Raw genomic sequence first — 21,407 nt, 5'->3', positions numbered from 1 at the left:
TATCCTGCTGAAATGTAGGGTTTCGCAGGAATCGAATGAAGGGTAGAGCCACGGGTTTTAACACATCTGAAATGTATCGTCCACTGTTCAAAGTGCCGTCAATGCGAGAAAGAGGTGACCGAGACGTATAACCAATGGCACCCCATACCATCACGCCGTGTGAAACGCCAGTATGGCGATGACGAATACACGCTTCCAATGTGCGTCCACCGTGATGTCGCCATACATGGATGCGACCATCATGATGCTGTAAACAGAACCTGGATTCATCCGAAAAAATGACGTTTTGTCATTCGTACACCCAGATTAGTCGTTGAGTACACCATCGCAGGCGCTCAGGGGTAACCGTAGCCACGGTCTCCGAGTTGATAGTCCATGCTGCTACAAACGTTGTCGTACTGTTCGTGCAGATGGTTGTTGTCTTGCAAACGTCCCCATCTGTTGATTCAAGGATCGAGACGTGGCTACACGATCCGTTACAGCCATGCGGATAAGATGCCCATCATCTCGACTGCTAGTGATACGAGGCCGTTGGGATCGAGCACGGCGTTCCGTATTACCCTCCTGAAACCACCGCTTCCATATTCTGCTAACAGTCATTGGATCTCGACCAACGTGAGCAGCAATGTCGCGATACAATAAACGGCAATCGCGGTAGGCTACAATCCGACCTTTTTCAAAGTCGGAAACGTGATGGTACGCATTTCTCCTCCTTACACGAGGCATCACAACAACGTTTCACCAGACAACGCCGGTCAACTGCTGTTTGTGTATGAGAAATCGGTTGGAAACTTTTCTCATGTCAGCACGTTGTAGGTATCGCCACAGGCGCCAACCTTGTGTGAATGGTCTGAAAAGCTAATCATTTGCATATCACAGCATCTTCTTCCTGTCGGTTAAATTTCGCGTGTGTAGAACGTCATATTCGTGGTGTAGCAATTTTAATGGCCAGTAGTATACTTTCAGAAAGGACTTTCTGACTCTTAAATCTATACTCGATGTTAACCAGTTTCTCTTCTTCAGAAGCACTTTCCTAGCCATAGCCATTTTATATCCTCCCTACTTCGACAGTCATCAGTTATTTTGCTACCCAAAAGGTGGCGTATGGGAGGGCGGGCTTACCAGCTAATGTCCGACTGCACTCGGGCCTAATGGTCTCAGAAAGCGTGGGAACCACTGTGCTAGAGCCTAAACATGGATCAACCACTGATAGCACCACAGACGCGTTGAATCATGTTTGGACATGAAAGGAAAATACTTCGTGTAACAGATGGGACTGATTTCTTACAATGTAATGTGCAAAAAGAAACGGTGTTAGGGGTTCAGAAAGAAATGATACTAATGTAAAGAAGAGCTGTTTACTGATTGTGTTGATATGTAGATAATGGTGAGTAAAGAAGAGGTGTTGACTGATTGAGTTGGAATGTCGATAGCAGCTGGAGACGCTTTAAGAACTGTTTGATACGTGGGTGTCCCGTAATGCAGAAAGACGCAGTTAAGCCTCTCGCGACTGTAACGTACGCTGATTGCACTGCCCGTAATACACTGGCAGAGTTCCCGGCAGCCCGAGACCGCTCGCAGTATTGACGTTCCCCAAAGCGAACTTTGGCAACCAGCCCACAATCCCTTCGAGCTTTTATACTCTCTGCCGTATCGGCTAACGTTAAGTGACTGCTTGAAAGTGGCCCTAAGTTAAGCTTCACTCATCGGTGTCCCTCCGCCTGTTTCGAGTTTGCAGCGTGTTGTATTGTCTCATTCAGAAATTCCAGGTATTATCTTACTGCTCGCAGCAATATACGTTAGCTTTTGATGTTGAGAACAAATCGGTCTTAACGCAGGCGCTACTGCTAACCACTTTCATCAACATTGCTTCTCTTTCAATCATTCGAGTAAACACATTTGTTGTAAAAGAGGACATTGTATGACCAACATACTTCTCTCTCTTCCCCCCCCCCCCCCTCCATCCCTCCCCCCTCTCTCTCTCCCTCCCTCCCTCCCTCCCTCCCTCCCTCCCTCCCTCCCTCCCTCCCTCCCTCCTTTCCATTTCCCGAAATCCCAGTTCCTTACAGTGTCTTTCTCTCATTAGTTTAGCTCATTTCATTTCTTAGCGGACACATTTGGGATATTTTTCATTATTTTAAAATTTAAGAATCGATTATATTTCTCACGTATGTTCATATTTAGTGGGTTTTTTTCGTTTCGGTTTTCTTAATCTTTTTGTTGGTCTAAGCCAATGGGTAGCTTAAATACTGGATGAGACTCCTAGCAAGTATTTTGAGATCTGTTTTGGAAAACACAACGCGATTCCTTCATTATTCTCCTTATAGTAATTTATAATTCTTTCGCCGTCGTTCCCATATTCAGAGACGCTCAGGCACCATTATAACACGCTTAGCTCATTGGTGATAAATTCCGCTGGTTTCAAATTACATGAGGCAGTGATTAATCATGGGTCATTTCCATCTTCTTACCTCCTTTGCTTAACGTCTGCTTTCGTCCCAACTTTTCTTCGATTCCTCCAACTATGTAGTCAAATTGATCACACTGAGGCACGCGTAATTATTGTTATTGTTATTGTATCTATACACATAATTAAAAAATTTTTAAAAAATTGACAGGTTTGTTAAATGTTTTGAGAGAGGCCATAGAAGTGGCGTACCAACCATTCAGCACTCCACCATGACAATACACGACAACATGCTGCCTAAGTTACTCAAGATTGTTTGCCTAAAACGGGGGTGGCAGTTGTTCCCTATCCACTGTAGTCAACGTACTTAACTGGGTGTGACTTCTTCCTCTTCCTAAAAAATGATAATGAAGTTGAATGAAAGATGATTTGATAGAGTGGAAGGTATTCGGGTGCAGCAGCGACAGACTTGGAGGACGTATTACAGAAACTTTGGTGTCGGTGCGCTCACTCCCAAGCTGCTTACTTTGAAGGTAATGGTGCGGAATAAGATCGATGTAGTACTGTAGTTATGCGACTATCACTAATGTTTCGGGAGCTTTCGGATACCAGCCCCTGTGTTAGACAGCTCACGAAAGAAGAAGCATGCGGAAACCGTCTTGGCCTTCTCGTACTGTGATTTTACTGCCAGACATTGAACTTCGCCACAGACCCGCTCGCGACACATTGTGGCGGAATGGCGGGATATAAGGAAATGAGGGCAAAGTTGAAAACGCCGACACGGCGGAAGTAGGAAGAAGACTGACAGACCGGGGAGCACTTTTCTGTGCGGAAGCGGCCACATCGCGGAAGTGCCCCTAATGGTGGCTGAAGCAGCGACGACTCGCGGCTTTAGTCGCGGGGGAGGGAGTGGGGAGGGGTGGCGAAGAGGGGGGGGGGGGCGGCTATTCACGGCAGACAGGAAGTACGGCTCGGCCATTGTGTCCGCAGGCGGGGCATTAAATCTGGCGCAGCTGCGCACGCGCCGTGGTGTGGGCGCTAATAGCACTAATGCGGCCCAGATAGCAGAAAAGTCCCCACGCTGAAGCGAAAAGTGGACTCGGGCAGGGGTTAAGGCACTGCAGCCGCAGCCGACCGGGTAGAGCCTGGCCGCGCTAGACTCGCGTAAGGGCCGGGGATCGATCCCCTCCCAGGCATCTACGTCCACACTCCACAAACCATTGTGAAGGTTACTTAGCACTGTGGTACTTTTGGGGGCTACTCCCTGGTCTATTAGCGCATGAAACACTGACGAATGTACAGGTAACATCGGGGGTTCCCCGGGGAAGTGTTTTACGACCCTCACTGTTCGTGCTGTATGCTAATGACCTTGCAGACTTCTCGCAGGTGATGCAGTTATCTGTAGTCAATTCCTGTCCGCAAAAAAATCTGCACAGATATTCAGCCATGTCGTCATACGATTTCATACCGCTTCAAAATTTGCACCTCGCTTTCAATGTCCAAAGATGTAAAAGTTTACATTCCACAAAACGAAAAAATGTCCGAAAGACGTTCAACAAGTAATTCAACACTTTTTTTCCAGACAGCAGGTTGACTTTATTCCGGATTCCAATACAGCAGGGATTCCCAACGTGTGGTCCGCGGACCCCTTAGGGGTCCGCCGGCTCTTTCTAGGGGGTCCGTGGCCACCCTTCACGAAATCGTGTAAAATAATGAGTAAAATTGTTGTGTTTAGACAAGACAGCCTAGACACAATGAGAGGAAGCCGAAAGGCACGCGCTTAAACTCACGCAGGCTGGCGTGAGGTCTGAAACAGGATACGTAATGAATGCTATAAAGAAAAGTACGTAGCTTCTGGAATACTTAACTTTAATCCACATTTGTAGAACATCGCTCTTGATGATACATTAATAGAATCTCAATATCAATTGAATACGGCGCCTTGCTAGGTCGTAGCAAATGTAGCTGAAGGCTATGCTAACTATCGTCTCGGCAAATGAGAGCGTATTTGTCAGTGTAGCGTCGCTAGCAAAGTCGGCTGTACAACTGGGGCGAGTGCTAGTAAGCTCTCTAGACCTGCCGTGTGGTGGCGCTCGGTCTGCTATCACTGACAGTGGCGACACGCGGGTCCGGCGTATACTAATGGACCGCGGCCGATTTAAAGGCTACCACCTAGCAAGTGTGGTGTCTGGCGGTGACACCACATTCCTCCTCGCAAATCGGCGAACGGTTGTGTTATAAGGCTTCCGCCCGCCGTGGGGAGGACCCCATGTTGACGTATGCGACGAGGTGGGGAGCCTAACAACAGGCGAGGCTGTGCCACCCGCACCTGGCCATTCGGTCCGAGGGGAGCTAGGAAACGCCTGAAAACCTAGTCCAGGGTGCACGTCAACATGCAGTGTATGCGCCCATAAAGAGACAGGAGGGGCCGAAGATTCGACCTCCATCGCGTAGGGGTACCCGACGGGCGAAGACGACATCTGGTCCGGAGCTGGCAAGACTTCCAAGTCGGAGGACAGCTGGTCACGGGAAGCGATCGGCGGCGCGTGACCCAGGGAGGCGCCTGGCGGCTGCAGCGAAGCGTCCACTGCGGGCGTCGCCGGCGGGAGAACAGGCGGCGGCGGCGGCGCGTCGCCATGGGGCAAAATGGAAGGCAGCGTCGGTAACACCTGGGGATGAGGCGAGCCAGTAGATGGGTCCCCAGGGCGCTGACCGGACGGCACCGTCGCTGAAAGCAGACGGCGAGCGGCAGAACCCGTGCGACGACAGAGGCGCAGCTGATTGAGATGCCGACGCACCTCACCAGAGGCCCCCAATACCAAATATATAGCGCGGCCGAGGCAGCGAAGAATGCGCCCTGCGAGCCAACGCCGTGAACCTCGATAGGTGCGATAGAATACAACGTCGCCTGGAGCAAAAACAGGTGGCTGCCGCTGCACAGGAGCCTGATGTGGCGGATGCAGCAAAGACATCAAGGTTCGATGAGGACGACCGTGCAACAACTCAGCCAGCGAGCGACCATCTCGGGGCTGAGAGCGATACGAAGACAAAAAGAGCAACAACGCGTCCTCCCGAGAATGCGACTCTTTCAACTTCAACATCTGTGACCTGAAAGTCCGAACCAATCGTTCAGCGGCACCGTTTGACTGTGGCGAAAACGGCGCGGATGTCAGATGTTGAATACCATTGGCCTTGCAGAATGACTGAAATTCTGCGGACATGAATTGTGGGCCATTGTCGGAAACAATAGTCTGTGCAAGACCTTCAATGCAAAAGATAGCGGATAACGCTTGGATGGTGGCAGATGACGACGTGGCAGACATCCGGACAACAAAAAGAAAATTACTGAAAGAATCGACCACAACCAACCATCGAGCATTCCAAAATGGACCAGCAAAATCTTTGTGCAAGCGTTGCCAAGGGGAAGTGGCTTTCGGTCATGCAAAGAATTTCCACGGTGGTGCGGATTGTTGTTCGGCACACGCCATGCAAGAAGAGCACATATTCGTAATCGCAGCATCGATTCCGAACCAAGTACACTGCTGACGAGCAACTTGTTTCGTGCGCACTATACCCCAATGTCCTTGGTGGAGAAGCCGTAAGACAGAGGACTGTAACGAACGTGGGACCACGACCCTGGACTGATCATTATCAGAACGCAACAGCAAAACACCACGTCGAACAAAAAGTCTCTCCTTGTGAGCAAAAAATCGGCGAACCAACGGATCCTCGATCCGTGACTTTGACAATGGCCATTGCGTACCTCAAAACGCAAAACGGTAGCAAGGACAGGGTCAGCAGCTGTGGCTGTAGCAACACGACGAAAATCAATCGGAAACGATTCGACCACGTCATCGGTTTCCGAATCAATGAACATGCAAGAAAGTTCGGAAGAATCGAATGCTCGATCCTCAGCAACAGGCAAACGGGACAACGCATCGGCGTTTCCGTGCTTAGCAGTGGACCGATACAAGATATCGTAGCGGTACTGCGAGAGGAAAATAGACCAGCGAATGAATTTCTGCTCTGTACGTGGAGGTACAGGCTTGTTCGGATGAAAAAGCGACGTCAAAGGTTTGTGGTCTGTGATGATGGTAAAGTGATGACCATACAAGAAATCATGAAACTTAGTAACACCAAATACGAGAGCCAAAGCTTCTTTCTCTATCTGTGAATAATTTCTTTGCGCAGACGAGAGCAATTTGGACGCAAAGGCAATAGGGCGATCATGCGACCCATCTTTGTGCACAAGCACAGCACCGATCCCGAAATCCGATGCATCTACCATCAACAAAAGGGGTTTCTGGGGATGAAATGGCGTAAGGCAAGTACGAGAAAGCAGCTCCGATTTCAACTGGCGAAAGGCGCGTTCGCATTCCGTCGTCCAGACAAACGGAACTCCTTTACAGCGTAAGCGATGAAGTGGAGCTGAAATGGATGAGGCATTGTGCACATTCAATCACACCTTGTGACTCCAAATCATTTAATGTTCTTGCGACCTCATCACGCAATGCGTGGGGAACATTGCGCGCTCTGAAAAATTTCGGTTGCGCGTTTACTTTCAGTTCCAAATGTGCTTTATAGTTCTTAGCGCAACCAAGGCCCAGTGCAAAAATGTCTGCAAATTCTTCACATAGACTAGAAACACTCGCTGAAGGCACAGTCTGGTTCACTGATAGGACCTGATTGACTATAGACAAGTTAAACAACTGAAATAAATCTAAACCAAACAAGTTCACTGCAGAAGAAGAACGAAGTACGTAAAATGACACAAGTTTTGTTTGTCCCTTGTATGTGGCAAGAAGGCTGCACTGTCCTAACACAGGGATCTTGTGACCTGAATATGTAGTTAGCTTAACATTTGCGGCACGCAACGGAGGTGTGCCCAGTTGTTTGTAAGTGTCTTTATTGATCAATGAAACTGCAGCTCCGGTATCGAGCTGGAAAGGGATCACGTTGCCATTAATGTCCAAGTCTACAAAAATTTTATTATCCTGCTGACGACAAGAGCGACTGTCTCGTGCAATTCGAACAGACACTGGTACAGAAGCACTTGCTACTTGACGTGATTTCCTGCGACGTCGACGCACACTATTTGTGAGACGAACACAGTCACTGCTAGAGAGAGTGGCACTGGGCGGAGTGGAATTAACTACATGAATGTCCATGGGCGAAGGTTCACGAGCCTGAGTATTCTTTGGTCGATTCCGGCGTGAAGCAAAGGGCCTGGAATGGTTGTGAGTGTCTGATCTGAGCTTTTTCTGGCAAACACTCTGAACATGTCCTGTTCTATTACAGAAAAAGCAAATAGCTTGGCGTGACGGGCAATTCTCATGCAAATGTCTAGCAGCATACCGTGGGCATGATTTCACTGCATTTGCGTGCTTGCGTGGTACACGTGGCTGCGCGGACGTGCGCGAGGGCTGTTTACCGTTCCGTGCAGCTCGCCCAGCGGGCCGGTTAATGTGACACATGGCTGGTGAAGTTTCAAATGATTCCTGAGCAAAGTCAAGTGTGTCTTGCCTATCCAATATGTCTATCACTTGTTGAAGGGAGGGATTGACTAGTTTCAAAACTTGCTCCCGTATACGAGCATCAGAAACGTTCTGTGCAATTGCATCACGCACCATAGTATCTGAATAAGGGAGTCCACATTCACACTCAAAAGCACAATCCCTAGTAAGGCCTTGCAAAGTTGCAACCCACTCCCGATTAGTTTGACCGGCCATACGTTTTGTACGAAAGAACGTATACCTTTTTGCATCTACATTGACTGATGCCTTGAAATATGCATCTAATGCAGGCAAAATTTCTTCGTAGGACAGAGTTGCTACGTCGCGTCGGGGAAACAATTTCCCTATCACACGGTACGTCTGGACGCCGACACATGATAATAAGTGAGAGGCTGCCGCTCGTTACCTTGAATTCTGTAGGCGGCGAGATGGAATCCAAATTGGCGTGACCACTCCGTCCAGCTTTCCATCGCCGCATCGAATGGACGAAAAGGTGGTGCAACTGCGTGTTGTGGCTGCGGTAGCGGTGGAGCGGCGGCTGCCGCATCGTTGTGCATTGCACGTTGACCCTGTACGAGCTGTCCAAGGGCATCCAAAACGCCTGCGTCTGCTGATTCTGCAAGCGATAAAATTCGGACAGTACATCTGGAGATTGTGGCGAAGCCATGACACAAGTAAATTAGAGCAATACGACCGTTTGTATCCGTCGTCGCCAAATATGTTGTGTCTAGACAAGACAGCCTAGACACAATGAGAGGAAGCCGAAAGGCACGCGCTTAAACTCACGCAGGCTGGCGTGAGGTCTGAAACAGGATACGTAATGAATGCTATAAAGAAAAGTACGTAGCTTCTGGAATACTTAACTTTAATCCACATTTGTAGAACATCGCTCTTGATGATACATTAATAGAATCTCAATATCAATTGAATACAGCGCCTTGCTAGGTCGTAGCAAATGTAGCTGAAGGCTATGCTAACTATCGTCTCAGCAAATGAGAGCGTATTTGTCAGTGTAGCGTCGCTAGCAAAGTCGGCTGTACAACTGGGGCGAGTGCTAGTAAATCTCTCTAGACCTGCCGTGTGGTGGCGCTCGGTCTGCTATCACTGACAGTGGCGACACGCGGGTCCGGCGTATATTAATGGACCGCGGCCGATTTAAAGGCTACCACTTAGCAAGTGTGGTGTCTGGCGGTGACACCACAGAAATTATTGAATAAAAATGTGAAAATCCATCACTTTTTTTTCCGTGTGAAAAAAATTTGTACTTTTACTTCAGGTGTATTGCGGTCCCTAAGTGAGAACGCATACACAGTTTAGTACCAGAGAATGCGGCTTCTCTGATCGACTGTTCCGCAACAATACGGGGGTCGTTTGTGAGCCGGCTCACGGCGGTAGATGCGCTGGAACCTTTTACACATGCGCGGAGCGAGCTTTGTCGACCAATCACAGCACTCGCTGACACGTATGCGGCCCCAGGCATCATTAAATGTTAACCTTGCTTTGTCAGTGCACTACCTATTTCATAAGTCGATTTTTGACCTTCGTGTTGTTTTCATTCATCTCTAAACCAACGACTATTGATACTTCGTAGGGGTGGGGGGGGGGCGAGGGGGGGGGGGGGGAGAGATGGGCGGTCATTGGGAACAGATTAGGGGTCCGCCATGGATTTTCGACTGAAGAAGGGGTCCACCAGCCGAAAAGGTTCGGAAGCCCTGCAATACAGCATATTGTTCCCCACTCTTTTTGCTGCAACAACCTATTTTTCATAACAATCTCCTTTCAACGCGACGGCCTTACACCACCTTACTGGTAGGGCGTGTGTGTCCGCATGCTACCACTCCACTGGTCGACATCAGAGCCAACGTCTTGCTGCATCAGTAGCCTCCCCATCATTCACGTACAGCTTCCCGCGGAGTGCAGCCTTCACAGGGACAGACAGATTGATGTAGGACGGTTCCAGTTTCAGGGTTTAGGGCGGATAAGGAAGCGTCACAGTCCAGTCACGTTTTGTGAGCACACTTGTGCGAGACCTTGCTTAGTCATTCAGAAGGAGAAGTTCGTTTGCATTTCTGTGGCAACAGACACGCTGAAGTCGTTTCTTCAACACTACTGGCCATTAAAATTGCTACACCAAGAAGAAATGCAGATGATAAACGGGTATTCATTGGACAAATATATTATACTAGACCTGACATGTGATTACATTTTCACACATTTTGGGTGCATAGATCCTGAGAAATCAGTACCCAGAACAACCGCCTCTGGTCGTAATAACGGCCTTGATACGCCTGGGGATTGAGTCAAACAGAGCATGGATGGCGTGTACAGGTACAGCTACCCATGCAGCTTCAACACGATACCACAGTTCATCAAGAGTAGTGACTGGCGTATTGTGACGAGCTAGTTGCTCCGCCACCATTGACCAGACGTTTTCAATCGGTGAGAGATCTGGAGAATGTGTTGGCCAGGGCACAGTCGAACATTTTCTGTATCCAGAAAGGCCCGCACAGGACCTGCAACGTGCGGTCGTGCATTATCCTGCAGAAATGAAGGGTTTTGCAGGGATCGAATGAAGGGTAGAGCTACGGTTCGTAAAACGTCCACTGTTCAAAGTGCCGTCAATGCGAGCAAGAGGTGACCGAGACGTGTAACCAGTGGCACCCCATGCCATCACGCCGGGTGATACGCCAGCATGGCGATGACGAATAGACGCTTCCAATGTGCGTTCACCGCAATGTCGCCAAACACGGATGCGACTATCATGAGGCTGTAAACATAACCTGGATTCATCCGAAAAAATGACATTTTGCCATTCGTGCACCCACGTTCGTCGTTTAGTATATCATTGCAGGCGCTCCTGTCTGTGGTATAGCGTCAAGGGTAACTGCAGCCATGGTCTCCGAGCTGATAGTCCATGCTGCTGCAAACGTCGTCGAACTGTTCGTCCAGATGGTTCTTGTCTTGCAAACGTTCCCATCTGGTGACTCAGGGATCGAGACGTGGTTGCACGATCCGTTACAGCCATGCGGATAAGATGCCTGTTATCTCGACTGCTAGTGATACGAGGCCGTTGGGATCCAGTACGGCGTTCCGTATTACCCTCCTGAACCTACCGATTCCATATTCTGCTAACAGTCATTGGATCTCGACTAACGCGAGCAGCAATGTCGCGATAGGCTACAATCCGACCTTCATCAAAGTCGGAAACGTGATGGTACGCATTTCTCCTCCTTGCATGAGGCATCACAACAACGTTTCACCAGGCAACACCAAAGAACTGCTCTTTGTGTATAAGAAATCGGTTGGAAACTTTCCTCATGTCAGCAAGTTGTAGTTGTCGCCACCGGCGTCAACCTTGTGTGAATGCTCTGAAAAGCAAATCATTTGCATATCAGAGCCTCTTTTGCCTGTCGGTTAAATTTCGCGTCTGTAGCACGTCAACTTCGTGGTGTAGCAATTTTAATGGCCAGTAGTGTATTTCCTGAGGGCAGCACAATACACTTAAGACCTCATCGTTGCACCATGGTGGTGGACGTCAGACAGAATAACACCTTCAGAGTCCCAGAGGACCGTCGCCACGACTTTACCGGCTGACGGTGCGGCTTTGAACTTTTTCTTCGGAGGAGAGGTTGTGTGATGCTACACCATGGATTGCCGATTTCGGCGTGATGAACCCGTGTCTCATCGCCTGTGTCAATGTTCCACAACATATCATCACGATCAGCCTCGTAACGCGCAAGCAGTTCCGCACAGTAGGTCGTTCGTTGCCCTTTATGGTCTTCTGTGAGCAGTGAAGCGGGGAGCAACCCAATGTCAACACACCTTTGAGTACCCTAACGGGTGGGCACGTGTGTCAGCACTACCAACAGATGCATCCAGTTGTGCAGCGAAGTGTTTGATCGTGCTTATTCTGTCTCTTCGAATGAGAGTGTCCGCACGTTCCAGCGTTTCAGGAGTCACAGCCGTGTGCGGCCGACTGTTTGAGATCGGACAGGTTTGCACGACCGTGTTGTCATGACGACAGAAGTCTCGTCCAAACTGTGCTTTTGTTCACTGTCACCTCCCCACAGACATCCTCCAAGCGCCGATGAATATCTGCGATGCTCTGGATTTCAGCCAAAAGAAACTCAATAACAGCTCTCCGTTTGGAACGCAGCGCCGTTACAGAGGCCTATCTGAAGGCAACATACAGCCCCACCACCTGTCGAAATTCCATTAAACTATAGGAGCTGAAGTGGGAATCTTCCACTATGTGCCACAATAAATTCCGCATTTTTCAACGGAAACTAGCCGAGGAAAAAATGTATCGCATTACTTACTGAACACCCCTCGCACTACCCTATGACGGCAGTATCAAAGAGCTACAACTGGCATCAGGCAACACGTACAAGAACCTGGTTGTAACAATTTCGTGCGATTTTAAATGGAACGACCACAAACTCATAGTTTTTAACATTGAAATTCCCTAAACAACCGTGCAATTTTGATGTTACTTCATTTTATTTTCGCTACCAGTTTCGGCAATTCATTATGGCATCTTCAGGCCCCATATGCAACTCTCAAAAATAGTGGATATTGGCATACTAAGCTAACGCTAAATCACAGTAAGACTCAGTTGTTACAGTTTTCTGAGGCACAATTCAACTAAATCTAATGTTTTAATTTCACAGAATGGGCACATGATTAGTGATACTGAACAGTTCAAATTTCTAGTGTTCAGATAGTAAACTGTCGTACAGAATCTTAATCAAAGGCTTAATGCTGCCATCTTCACTTTTCGAACGGTATCTGAAGTGAGTGATCCTTCGACACGAAAATCAGTCTACTTTGCTTATTTTCATTTGCTTATGTCGCATGGTATTATACACTCCTGGAAATGGAAAAAAGAACACATTGACACCGGTGTGTCAGACCCACCATACTTGCTCCGGACACTGCGACAGGGCTGTACAAGCAATGATCACACGCACGGCACAGCGGACACACCAGGAACCGCGGTGTTGGCCGTCGAATGGCGCTAGCTGCGCAGTATTTGTGCACCGCCGCCGTCAGTGTCACCCAGTTTGCCGTGGCATACGGAGCTCCATCGCAGTCTTTAACACTGGTAGCATGCCGCGACAGCGTGGACGTGAACCTATGTGCAGTTGACGGACTTTGAGCGAGGGCGTATAGTGGGCATGCGGGAGGCCGGGTGGACGTACCGCCGAATTGCTCAACACGTGGGGCGTGAGGTCTCCACAGTACATCGATGTTGTCGCCAGTGGTCGGCGGAAGGTGCACGTGCCCGTCGACCTGGGATCGGACCGCAGCGACGCACGGATGCACGCCAAGACCGTAGGATCCTACGCTGTGCCGTAGGGGACCGCACCGCCACTTCCCAGCAAATTAGGGACACTGTTGCTCCTGGGGTATCGGCGAGGACCATTCGCAACCGTCTCCATGAAGCTGGGCTATGGTCCCGCACACCGTTAGGCCGTCTTCCGCTCACGCCCCAACATCGTGCAGCCCGCCTCCAGTGGTGTCGCGACAGGCGTGAATGGAGGGACGAATGGAGACGTGTCGTCTTCAGCGATGAGAGTCGCTTCTGCCTTGGTGCCAATGATGGTCGTATGCGTGTTTGGCGCCGTGCAGGTGAGCGCCACAATCAGGACTGCATACGACCGAGGCACACAGGGCCAACACCCGGCATCATGGTGTGGGGAGCGATCTCCTACACTGGCCGTACACCACTGGTGATCGTCGAGGGGACACTGAATAGTGCATGGTACATCCAAACCGTCATCGAACCCATCGTTCTACCATTCCTAGACCGGCAAGGGAACTTGCTGTTCCAACAGGACAATGCACGTCCGCATGTATCCCGTGCCATCCAACATGCTCTGGAAGGTGTAAGTCAACTACCCTGGCCAGCAAGATCTCCGGATCTGTCCCCCATTGAGCATGTTTGGGACTGGATGAAGCGTCGTCTCACGCGGTCTGCACGTCCAGCACGAACGCTGGTCCAACTGAGGCGCCAGGTGGAAATGGCATGGCAAGCCGTTCCACAGGACTACATCCAGCATCTCTACGATCGTCTCCATGGGAGAATAGCAGCCTGCATTGCTGCGAAAGGTGGATATACACTGTACTAGTGCCGTCATTGTGCATGCTCTGTTGCCTGTGTCTATGTGCCTGTGGTTCTGTCAGTGTGATCATGTGATGTATCTGACCCCAGGAATGTGTCAATAAAGTTTCCCCTTCCTGGGACAATGAATTCACGGTGTTCTTATTTCAATTTCCAGGAGTGTATTTTGGGGCAACTTTTTCCATTGTAAAAGGATATTTTTGGCTCAGAAACGGGCGGTTCGGGCAGTAAGTGGTGTAAGCTCACGAACCTCTTGTCGACCCCTGTTCATGAATCTGGGTATTTTGACATTGGCCTCTCAGTATATATATGACTAACCATATGCCCATTCCGTGAAATTAAACCATTAGGTTTTGTTGAATTGTGTGTCAGAAACTGCAAAAACTGAGTCTTACTGTGATTTAGCGTTAGTTTAGTATGCCAATATCGATTATTTTTTAGAGTTGTATCTCATGGATACAATATTGACTGAATAACGACTGTGTGTGTGCTGTCTCGTCATAGAAGGTTGGCGACCGCGACCATCATGGTGTATTCCTCTCTCTTCTTAGCTGTTATAACGAAGATGGCGATGTCAGAGATGTTGTTCCACTCTGTGACCACGAAACTCTTTCCCACCCACGTTCGCCTTTTATCTTTCTTTCAGTAATGAGTTTCAGGAATCTGTACCTTACGCTTTAAAAAATTTTGTACAAAATGTGCTGCTTCTGTGCATTTGATGTTTGTTTTTTACTGTAAGGTGTTTCCCAGCACTGTGAAGTTCTTCAGTGTAAGTAACGTAATCTGCATACGAGATTCTTAACATTTTTCAAATGCCTTTAGTCTTTCCGTGTGAGAGCTTTTGATGTCCAGGCTTCTACTCCAGGCTAATAACACATAACACTTCGCTATTTTTCAGCGTGTATTAAACTGAAGATCATGTCTGCATCAATATGTTAAAGTTTTTGAAAAGTCCTCTGCGCAGGGTCAAATCTAGTTGAACTAACGTAAGAGTTTTCAACTGATTTCACTGTGAACGTTTCGCAAAATATTTCAATAAATAGACTGACAAACTTTTGAGTAATCTACCTATCGCTTTTAGAAACCAGTTCCCGTGATCCAATACGAAAGGAGGAATCATGAAGATCAATGAAATTTACAGCTGTCTGATAAATGACAAACACTATCCATGTAGGTGCTACGGAGGAAGGTTATGTGTTGCTATAACATGTGTTGCTTGCCTGCTTCCAGGAAGGTGATCCGGGCGTACCAAGACAGCTGGAATCACCGGTGTAGACTGCTCTTCTGCTGCATGGGGAACAGCGACAGGAACCGGGTGAGTCCGCTAACGTAACATCCGTTCCACACATCTAACGAAAGGGTATGGCAATTGTATAAGTGGATGTAGAGCTCGTCACGAAAGTAAGGGATGCAGGGTCATTTCTGCTACTTACAACTTAGACTGTAGCATTAAATGTGACTGGAGGAAATGGGAGCAAAACAACAGACACTCCTGTGTGGTCTGTCGAGGTCTTACACCAACGTGACCAGCCCTGGGTAACACAGCTGTTAGCAGTGTGAACAAAGTGGTGAGCAAATTGTCTTTGGCTGAAACAAAGTATCCTATCTGTGCCGTGCCTGTCACTGCAATTGGGAGATGGGAAAACACTAATCGTGGCCTGCACTTGAATACGGGGGGAAAGAAAAGATTAGTTGAGCATCTTGTAGGAAGTTTAAGGGGGGCTACGATCATACAGAACAAAATTATTGTGAGTACGGAATTAAAGGGGCATATTTTTAGGTTAGAGTCATGTACAGACAGAAAGTATTGAAAGAAATTAGAGCAGCTCCCAGAGAAATAAAACTTAGTTTCATCAGAACGTTAGAGGGTTGAAAAACAAGATGTATGAGCTCATTGTGTGCCTAGAAGATGTAGAAAAGTGATAGATGCTCTGTGCCTCTCTGAACACCATGCAGCCATAGGGATGGAGAAGTTAAATATCAGGCATTATAGATTTGGCTCATTTTCGTGTACAGTTAACATGGGAAAAGGAGGACTTGCAACATATATTAAAGTTGGACAAAAAGCCAACAATTTTGAAACAAATAGTTTTTGTGTCGATCAGGACCTACAAGCATGTGCTTGTGAGTTTTTACTGCGGAATACCTCTCTGTTTACTGTAACCGGCTACAGATACCCTCTAGGAATCTTTCAGCTGTTTATGAGAGATCTAGATGCATTATTTACCTACCTGTCAGACAAGAAGAAACAGTGATTCGTGGAGATTCAGTGTAGATTTCCTAAAAGATACAGAGTGGAAGAGTGAACTGGAACTATCATTTCGATGTTTCAACGTAATTTCACTAGTCAGTTTTCCAACTTGTGTGTAGAAAAATAGTGAGACATTGATTGCATTTTATAGACAGTGCTCAGGATGAAACACTTAATGTGTACTCAGTTGATGACGGATTATCTGATTATGATTCACAGTTAATGGAAACAAACAGTGTGGCACATTCCAACCCTGAGGCAAGTTCATACAAAGCAACAAAACTAGTAAATGAGATTATGTAGATCATGATACACTCATACAAAAACTCAAGTTTTGTGAAACTGATGGCTTTGCTTTACACACAGCTGGCTTGAATCATTCTTGACAGACGAAATGCAAAAGGTTGTGTTGAACAGTTCAGTGTTAGAAAGGCATAGAATTTTCGTGGCTGGGGTGGGGTGGGGTGGGGTAAAAAAAAAATCACATAGGAAGCCCCACAGGGTTCAGTTTTGGATCCACTCCTTTATGTGTGTGAATGACCTTCCACTTAAGATTCAACAAGCAAAATTTGTACTTTTTGTGTTGATACTAGTGTTGCAATAAATACCATTAGAGATAGAAAGCAACAGAAGAGTTGCTAAATGATATTTTCCAAAGAATTATTAAATGCTGTCTGGAAATGGACTCATCCTAAATTTTGAAGCAAAACGCACACTACATTCAGTTATGTATACCAAACAGCCATACCAGCAATTGATGTAGCACATGTGCAGAAATCAGTAAGTTTGCTAGAATGCTCCAATTTTTTTTCTGCAGATATTGATGAAAATTTCAACTGGAAGAGGCATATTACTGAGCTTCTCAAATAATTAAGCTCAGTTACTTTTAATCGTAGTATACCTGATAATCTTGAAAGTAAACGTATCAAATTTGTGTCATGTTTTGCATATTTACACACAGTAATGTCATATAAATAACATTCTGGGGTAGCTCATCACTTACAAAGAAAGTTTTTATTGCACAAATGCGAGCAGTAAGAATAATATGTGGTGTCCACCTATCTATGTCACGTAGGTACCTCTCCAAGAAGCTATGAATTTTAAGTGTACCGTCACAGTAAATGCATTCGCTAGTGAAATTCGTCATGAAAAATCCATCAGAATTTGAGAAGAAGAGTGATGTACGTACCTAAACACTATACGAAAAAAATTACTTTTATTACCTGTTGTTAAAGCTGTCAGTAGCTCATAAAAGAGTTCAATATGCAGCAACAACATTTGCCCAGTAAAATAAAAGTCTGACACATAGTGAAGCAGGTTTTAAATATAAATTAAAATCATTTCTTCATAACGACTCCTCCGTTTCCTATCACGAATTTCTATTTACAAAACTAGTAGCTAGTAAAAAAAAGGTGTAGTAGCATGAGTAGGACTAAAAATAATAATGTGTATACTAATGTTAACACTAATTCTGTATATACAAGTATAAACTAAGTCGTTCCATATCCTTCTGATAAAAGATTCGTTCAAAAGATCTGTGGAAGACGTAACAGATTACTAGTTGGTGATAGTTTCAGATGTTAGTAAAAATACGGAAAAAAAATATTACACATCTTTGTTTTTGTTGTATAACGTGATGGAGTACTTTCCAAATGAAAATTCTAGCCACAAAAAGAATAAAATCTAAATTGACAAGAAATTTTCAAGAAAAATATTGTTTTTACTTCAACCTGTTAAAGGACACAGAACCAAACACATATTTGACTGAAAAATGGATTAACTACCTCAAATTTCATTGATGTATGTGATAAATTGTTCCAGGATGAAAAATAGAATACAATCAGAGTCATGAAATTGTTTCACCTGTATAACGATAAATATCGTCGCTGTTTGTGTCCTATTTGAGCTCTTAGAAACTAGCAATAAGAAAGTTTTTAAGAAGACTAAAATATTAATTTTGGGATCATGTGAGGCATCATAGTTGTATCGTGTTACGTTTAAACATAGTTATTTACGTGAGACTGACAAGAGGAAGATCCCAGAAATGGCCAACCTATTCGGCTCATATTTGGCAGGTCGCTTGTGGACAACCTGAAATGAAAGACTGTGGGAGTATGGACGTACACCGGTTTAGTGACAATGGCCCCATTGTTCTCCTTAAGTAAACAAGCCACCAAATTGTCCTAGGTTTCCTTACGTAAAAAAACCGCACAGTTACGGACATGTTTTGTTAATTTATGACATAAGTAATGGGTAGTTACTGGCATTATAATAGCAATCAATACCCAGAAACTGTCAATATAATTACCATAATTTACATACGACATGGCAGTCTAGTTGGGTTCGTGTTTACTCCGGTATTCAGATGCTTTTAACGTATAGTGACAATTGTCACACTAATGTGGTAGTTAATGAGTCAAAAAATGGCGTCTTCCCCATTGTGCCCGTCCCCCTCAATATACTCCGATTGTCCAGGCCACCATCTCCCCTTAGTGTCCGCCCCCCCCCCCCCCCCCCTCCAGAATCCTAACACTGGAACTCTTAATCTGGGTCTCACTCAAGTAGCAGCAGCATCAGTAAATCCATGTGATATTGTAAATTTCCAGCGTGGTGCAACACCCAGCACTATTGGCCTAGTTTTCATGAATGTTCAGCACCCAACGCTATTTCCTGCAACATTCGAGCCGTTTACCGTTCCGTGGCTAGCTTTTAGCGATTTTTTTCGTTGCTGTTTTATAGATTTCCTCCAGTTTTTAAGAAGACACACGTAAATATAGGTTGTGCTGCTATTTTATCGATTTTTAGGAAACGTATTTAAAACACGTGGCTTCAAACAATTAACAAGTATCATCCTAAGTCGCTACTCTACACGTTGCGTCGTTTGTGAGTTATTTAGCAATGAAGGTAGCGAATCAGCATGTGGGGCTTTCGTATTCAAGCGACTCGCAAGATAGAATTGGTGTCACTTGATACCATAACCGCGCGAGTTTGCTCAGCCACTGGTTCGGCTTCGATCCTTACTACCATCCCATGTCCAATTTTTGTATAGCTCTCTTGTTTTCTTTTAGGAAAGTAAACGCAGTACTTGTTTTTGCTAACTTCAATAATAATTATCTCAGAAACTATGCAATGTTTCGAATTTTTTCTTAACAATTAAGTCTCAGCACAGGCTACTGTACAACACTTTTACGAGCTTTTCAGACCGTATCTGATCACCCTGTATACAGATAAGAAGATATGTAAGAACCTCATGTGTAACTTGAATAGTGCTGACGACAGTGCATTAAAATTGATTAATAGTTAGTACCACGAAAATTAATAACTATAGCAGATAAATACAATATTTTAAGATTTTTTAAAGGAAAACATGGTCTGAATTAGGCCGTAACATTCGTTATTAACTGTGCGATCGTCCGATTTCGAGTAACAGTTGATTGTAACTGTCAGTATGCACAGTGGTTACAGTTTACATATATTGTCATGTGAGCCTTTAATATAATGACATGGTCTTTATCCAGATGATGATGTTGTATATGATCTGTGTACAACGTGGCCTCATGTGTGGAACTTTACTTTGATTGATGTGCCACATCTAATGTGATGAACCATTTGGTGCTTATCCACATGGAAGTAGCAGTAACAGCACGTGCCATGTTTGTAACACGATTTTTATTATGTCTGATAGTGTCTGCAAGTAATGTACTGATGTTAAAATGTTTTAAGTGCTTGAAAAGTTAGTCAGTCGCACAATTAATACAGAGTGGCACAGCTTGCTAGGGACTATACTTTCCTTTACAAAACGTTTAGAGGCTGTGGCCCCTCACAAAAACAAAATTACAATTATAAAATTTGTCACTCGATCTGCAAATAGATGGAGAAACTTGATTTATACCAGGCTCCGGAAAGCATATTCTGGAAGCTTTTCAGGATAGAAGCGTTAGCCAAGACAGTATGCTGATTAAGAGGAATTGTTTTCTGTGGGTGTGTATTTCTGTTTCGTACAGCAGATTCAAAGCGGCTCCTTTTTATGCTAAGTATAACACTTGCGTATTCTTATCAGTCTTTCTCAGTGGGATGCAGATGCAGATTTGTTTAGGTTGCTTGGTCTTACACCATTTCCATAATGTAAAAACCTCAGTCTGCATTAGTGCCTTTATTTGACAAAAATTGCAATATCTACTCTAATCTTTTTATCACAGATAAGATTCCTCAAGGTATCGATACCATTAATTGGACACTCTGGTGAGTACTATACTTCTCTTAGCATGTCTGTCGTGAGTAGAGTATCTAGAGCAGTCGTGAGTTACAGTGTGAGGACGTGGTGTGCCCGCAGAACTCGTTCGCGGACATCGCGCGTCTGCTGTCCGAGTTCTTCCGCGACCTGGACGTCGTGCCTTCCGACGTGGTGGCCGGCCTGGTGCTGCTCAGGAAGTTCCAGAAGATCGAGCGCGAAGCCGTCGTCAAGGAGGTGAGTGAGGCAGCCAGCAGTCTGCGTTCTGGCTCTGAGGAGCTGTAGTCCGATTACAACCAGAATTACTCTCGTTATTTCGTCGAGCTACTTCCGAATGGTATATATATATATATATATATATATATATATATATATATATATATATAAATGAGTGTCGAAAGTTCCATGCGGCTTTTCGTGGATGATGCTGTATACAGAGAAGTTGCAGCATTAGAAAATTGCAGCGAAATACAGGAAGATCGGCAGCGGATAGGCACTTTGTGCAGGGAGTGGCAACTGACCTTTAACATAGACGAATGTAAGGTATTGCGAATACATAGAAAGAAGGGTCCTTTATTGTATGATTATATGATAGCGGAACAAACACTGGTAGCAGTTACTTCTGTAAAATATCTGGGAGTATGCGTGAGGAACGATTTGAAGAGGAATCATCATGTAAAATTAATTCTTGGTAAGGCGGATGCCAGGTTGAGATACATTGGGAGAGTCCTTAGAAAATGTAGTCCATCGACAAAGGAGGTGTCTTAAAAAACACTCGTTCGACCTATACTTGAGTATTGCTCATCAGGTTGGGATCCGTAGCAGGTCGGGTTGACAGAGGAGATAGAGAAGGTCCAAAGAAGAGCGGCGCGTCTCGTCAC

The 21,407-nt window shown here is 45.9% G+C and overlaps 1 protein-coding gene across 1 annotated transcript in view; it reads left to right on the top strand.

The window, feature by feature from the left end:
* The window catches only part of LOC124545529 (diacylglycerol lipase-alpha), a 454,063-nt gene that overhangs the window by 117,879 nt on the left and 314,777 nt on the right, over positions 1–21,407 (top strand). Inside the window, exons 6-7 of the mRNA XM_047124477.1 lie at positions 15,275–15,359; positions 20,629–20,763. Coding sequence (XP_046980433.1) covers positions 15,275–15,359; positions 20,629–20,763 — 220 coding nt within the window. The remainder of the gene's footprint in view (positions 1–15,274; positions 15,360–20,628; positions 20,764–21,407) is intronic.

The sequence above is a fragment of the Schistocerca americana genome, chromosome 8 (assembly GCF_021461395.2).
Source record: "Schistocerca americana isolate TAMUIC-IGC-003095 chromosome 8, iqSchAmer2.1, whole genome shotgun sequence".
Lineage (NCBI taxonomy): Eukaryota > Metazoa > Arthropoda > Insecta > Orthoptera > Acrididae > Schistocerca > Schistocerca americana.
Note: the sequence above shows the minus strand (reverse complement) of the source record. Positions and strands in the feature narration are given on the sequence as shown.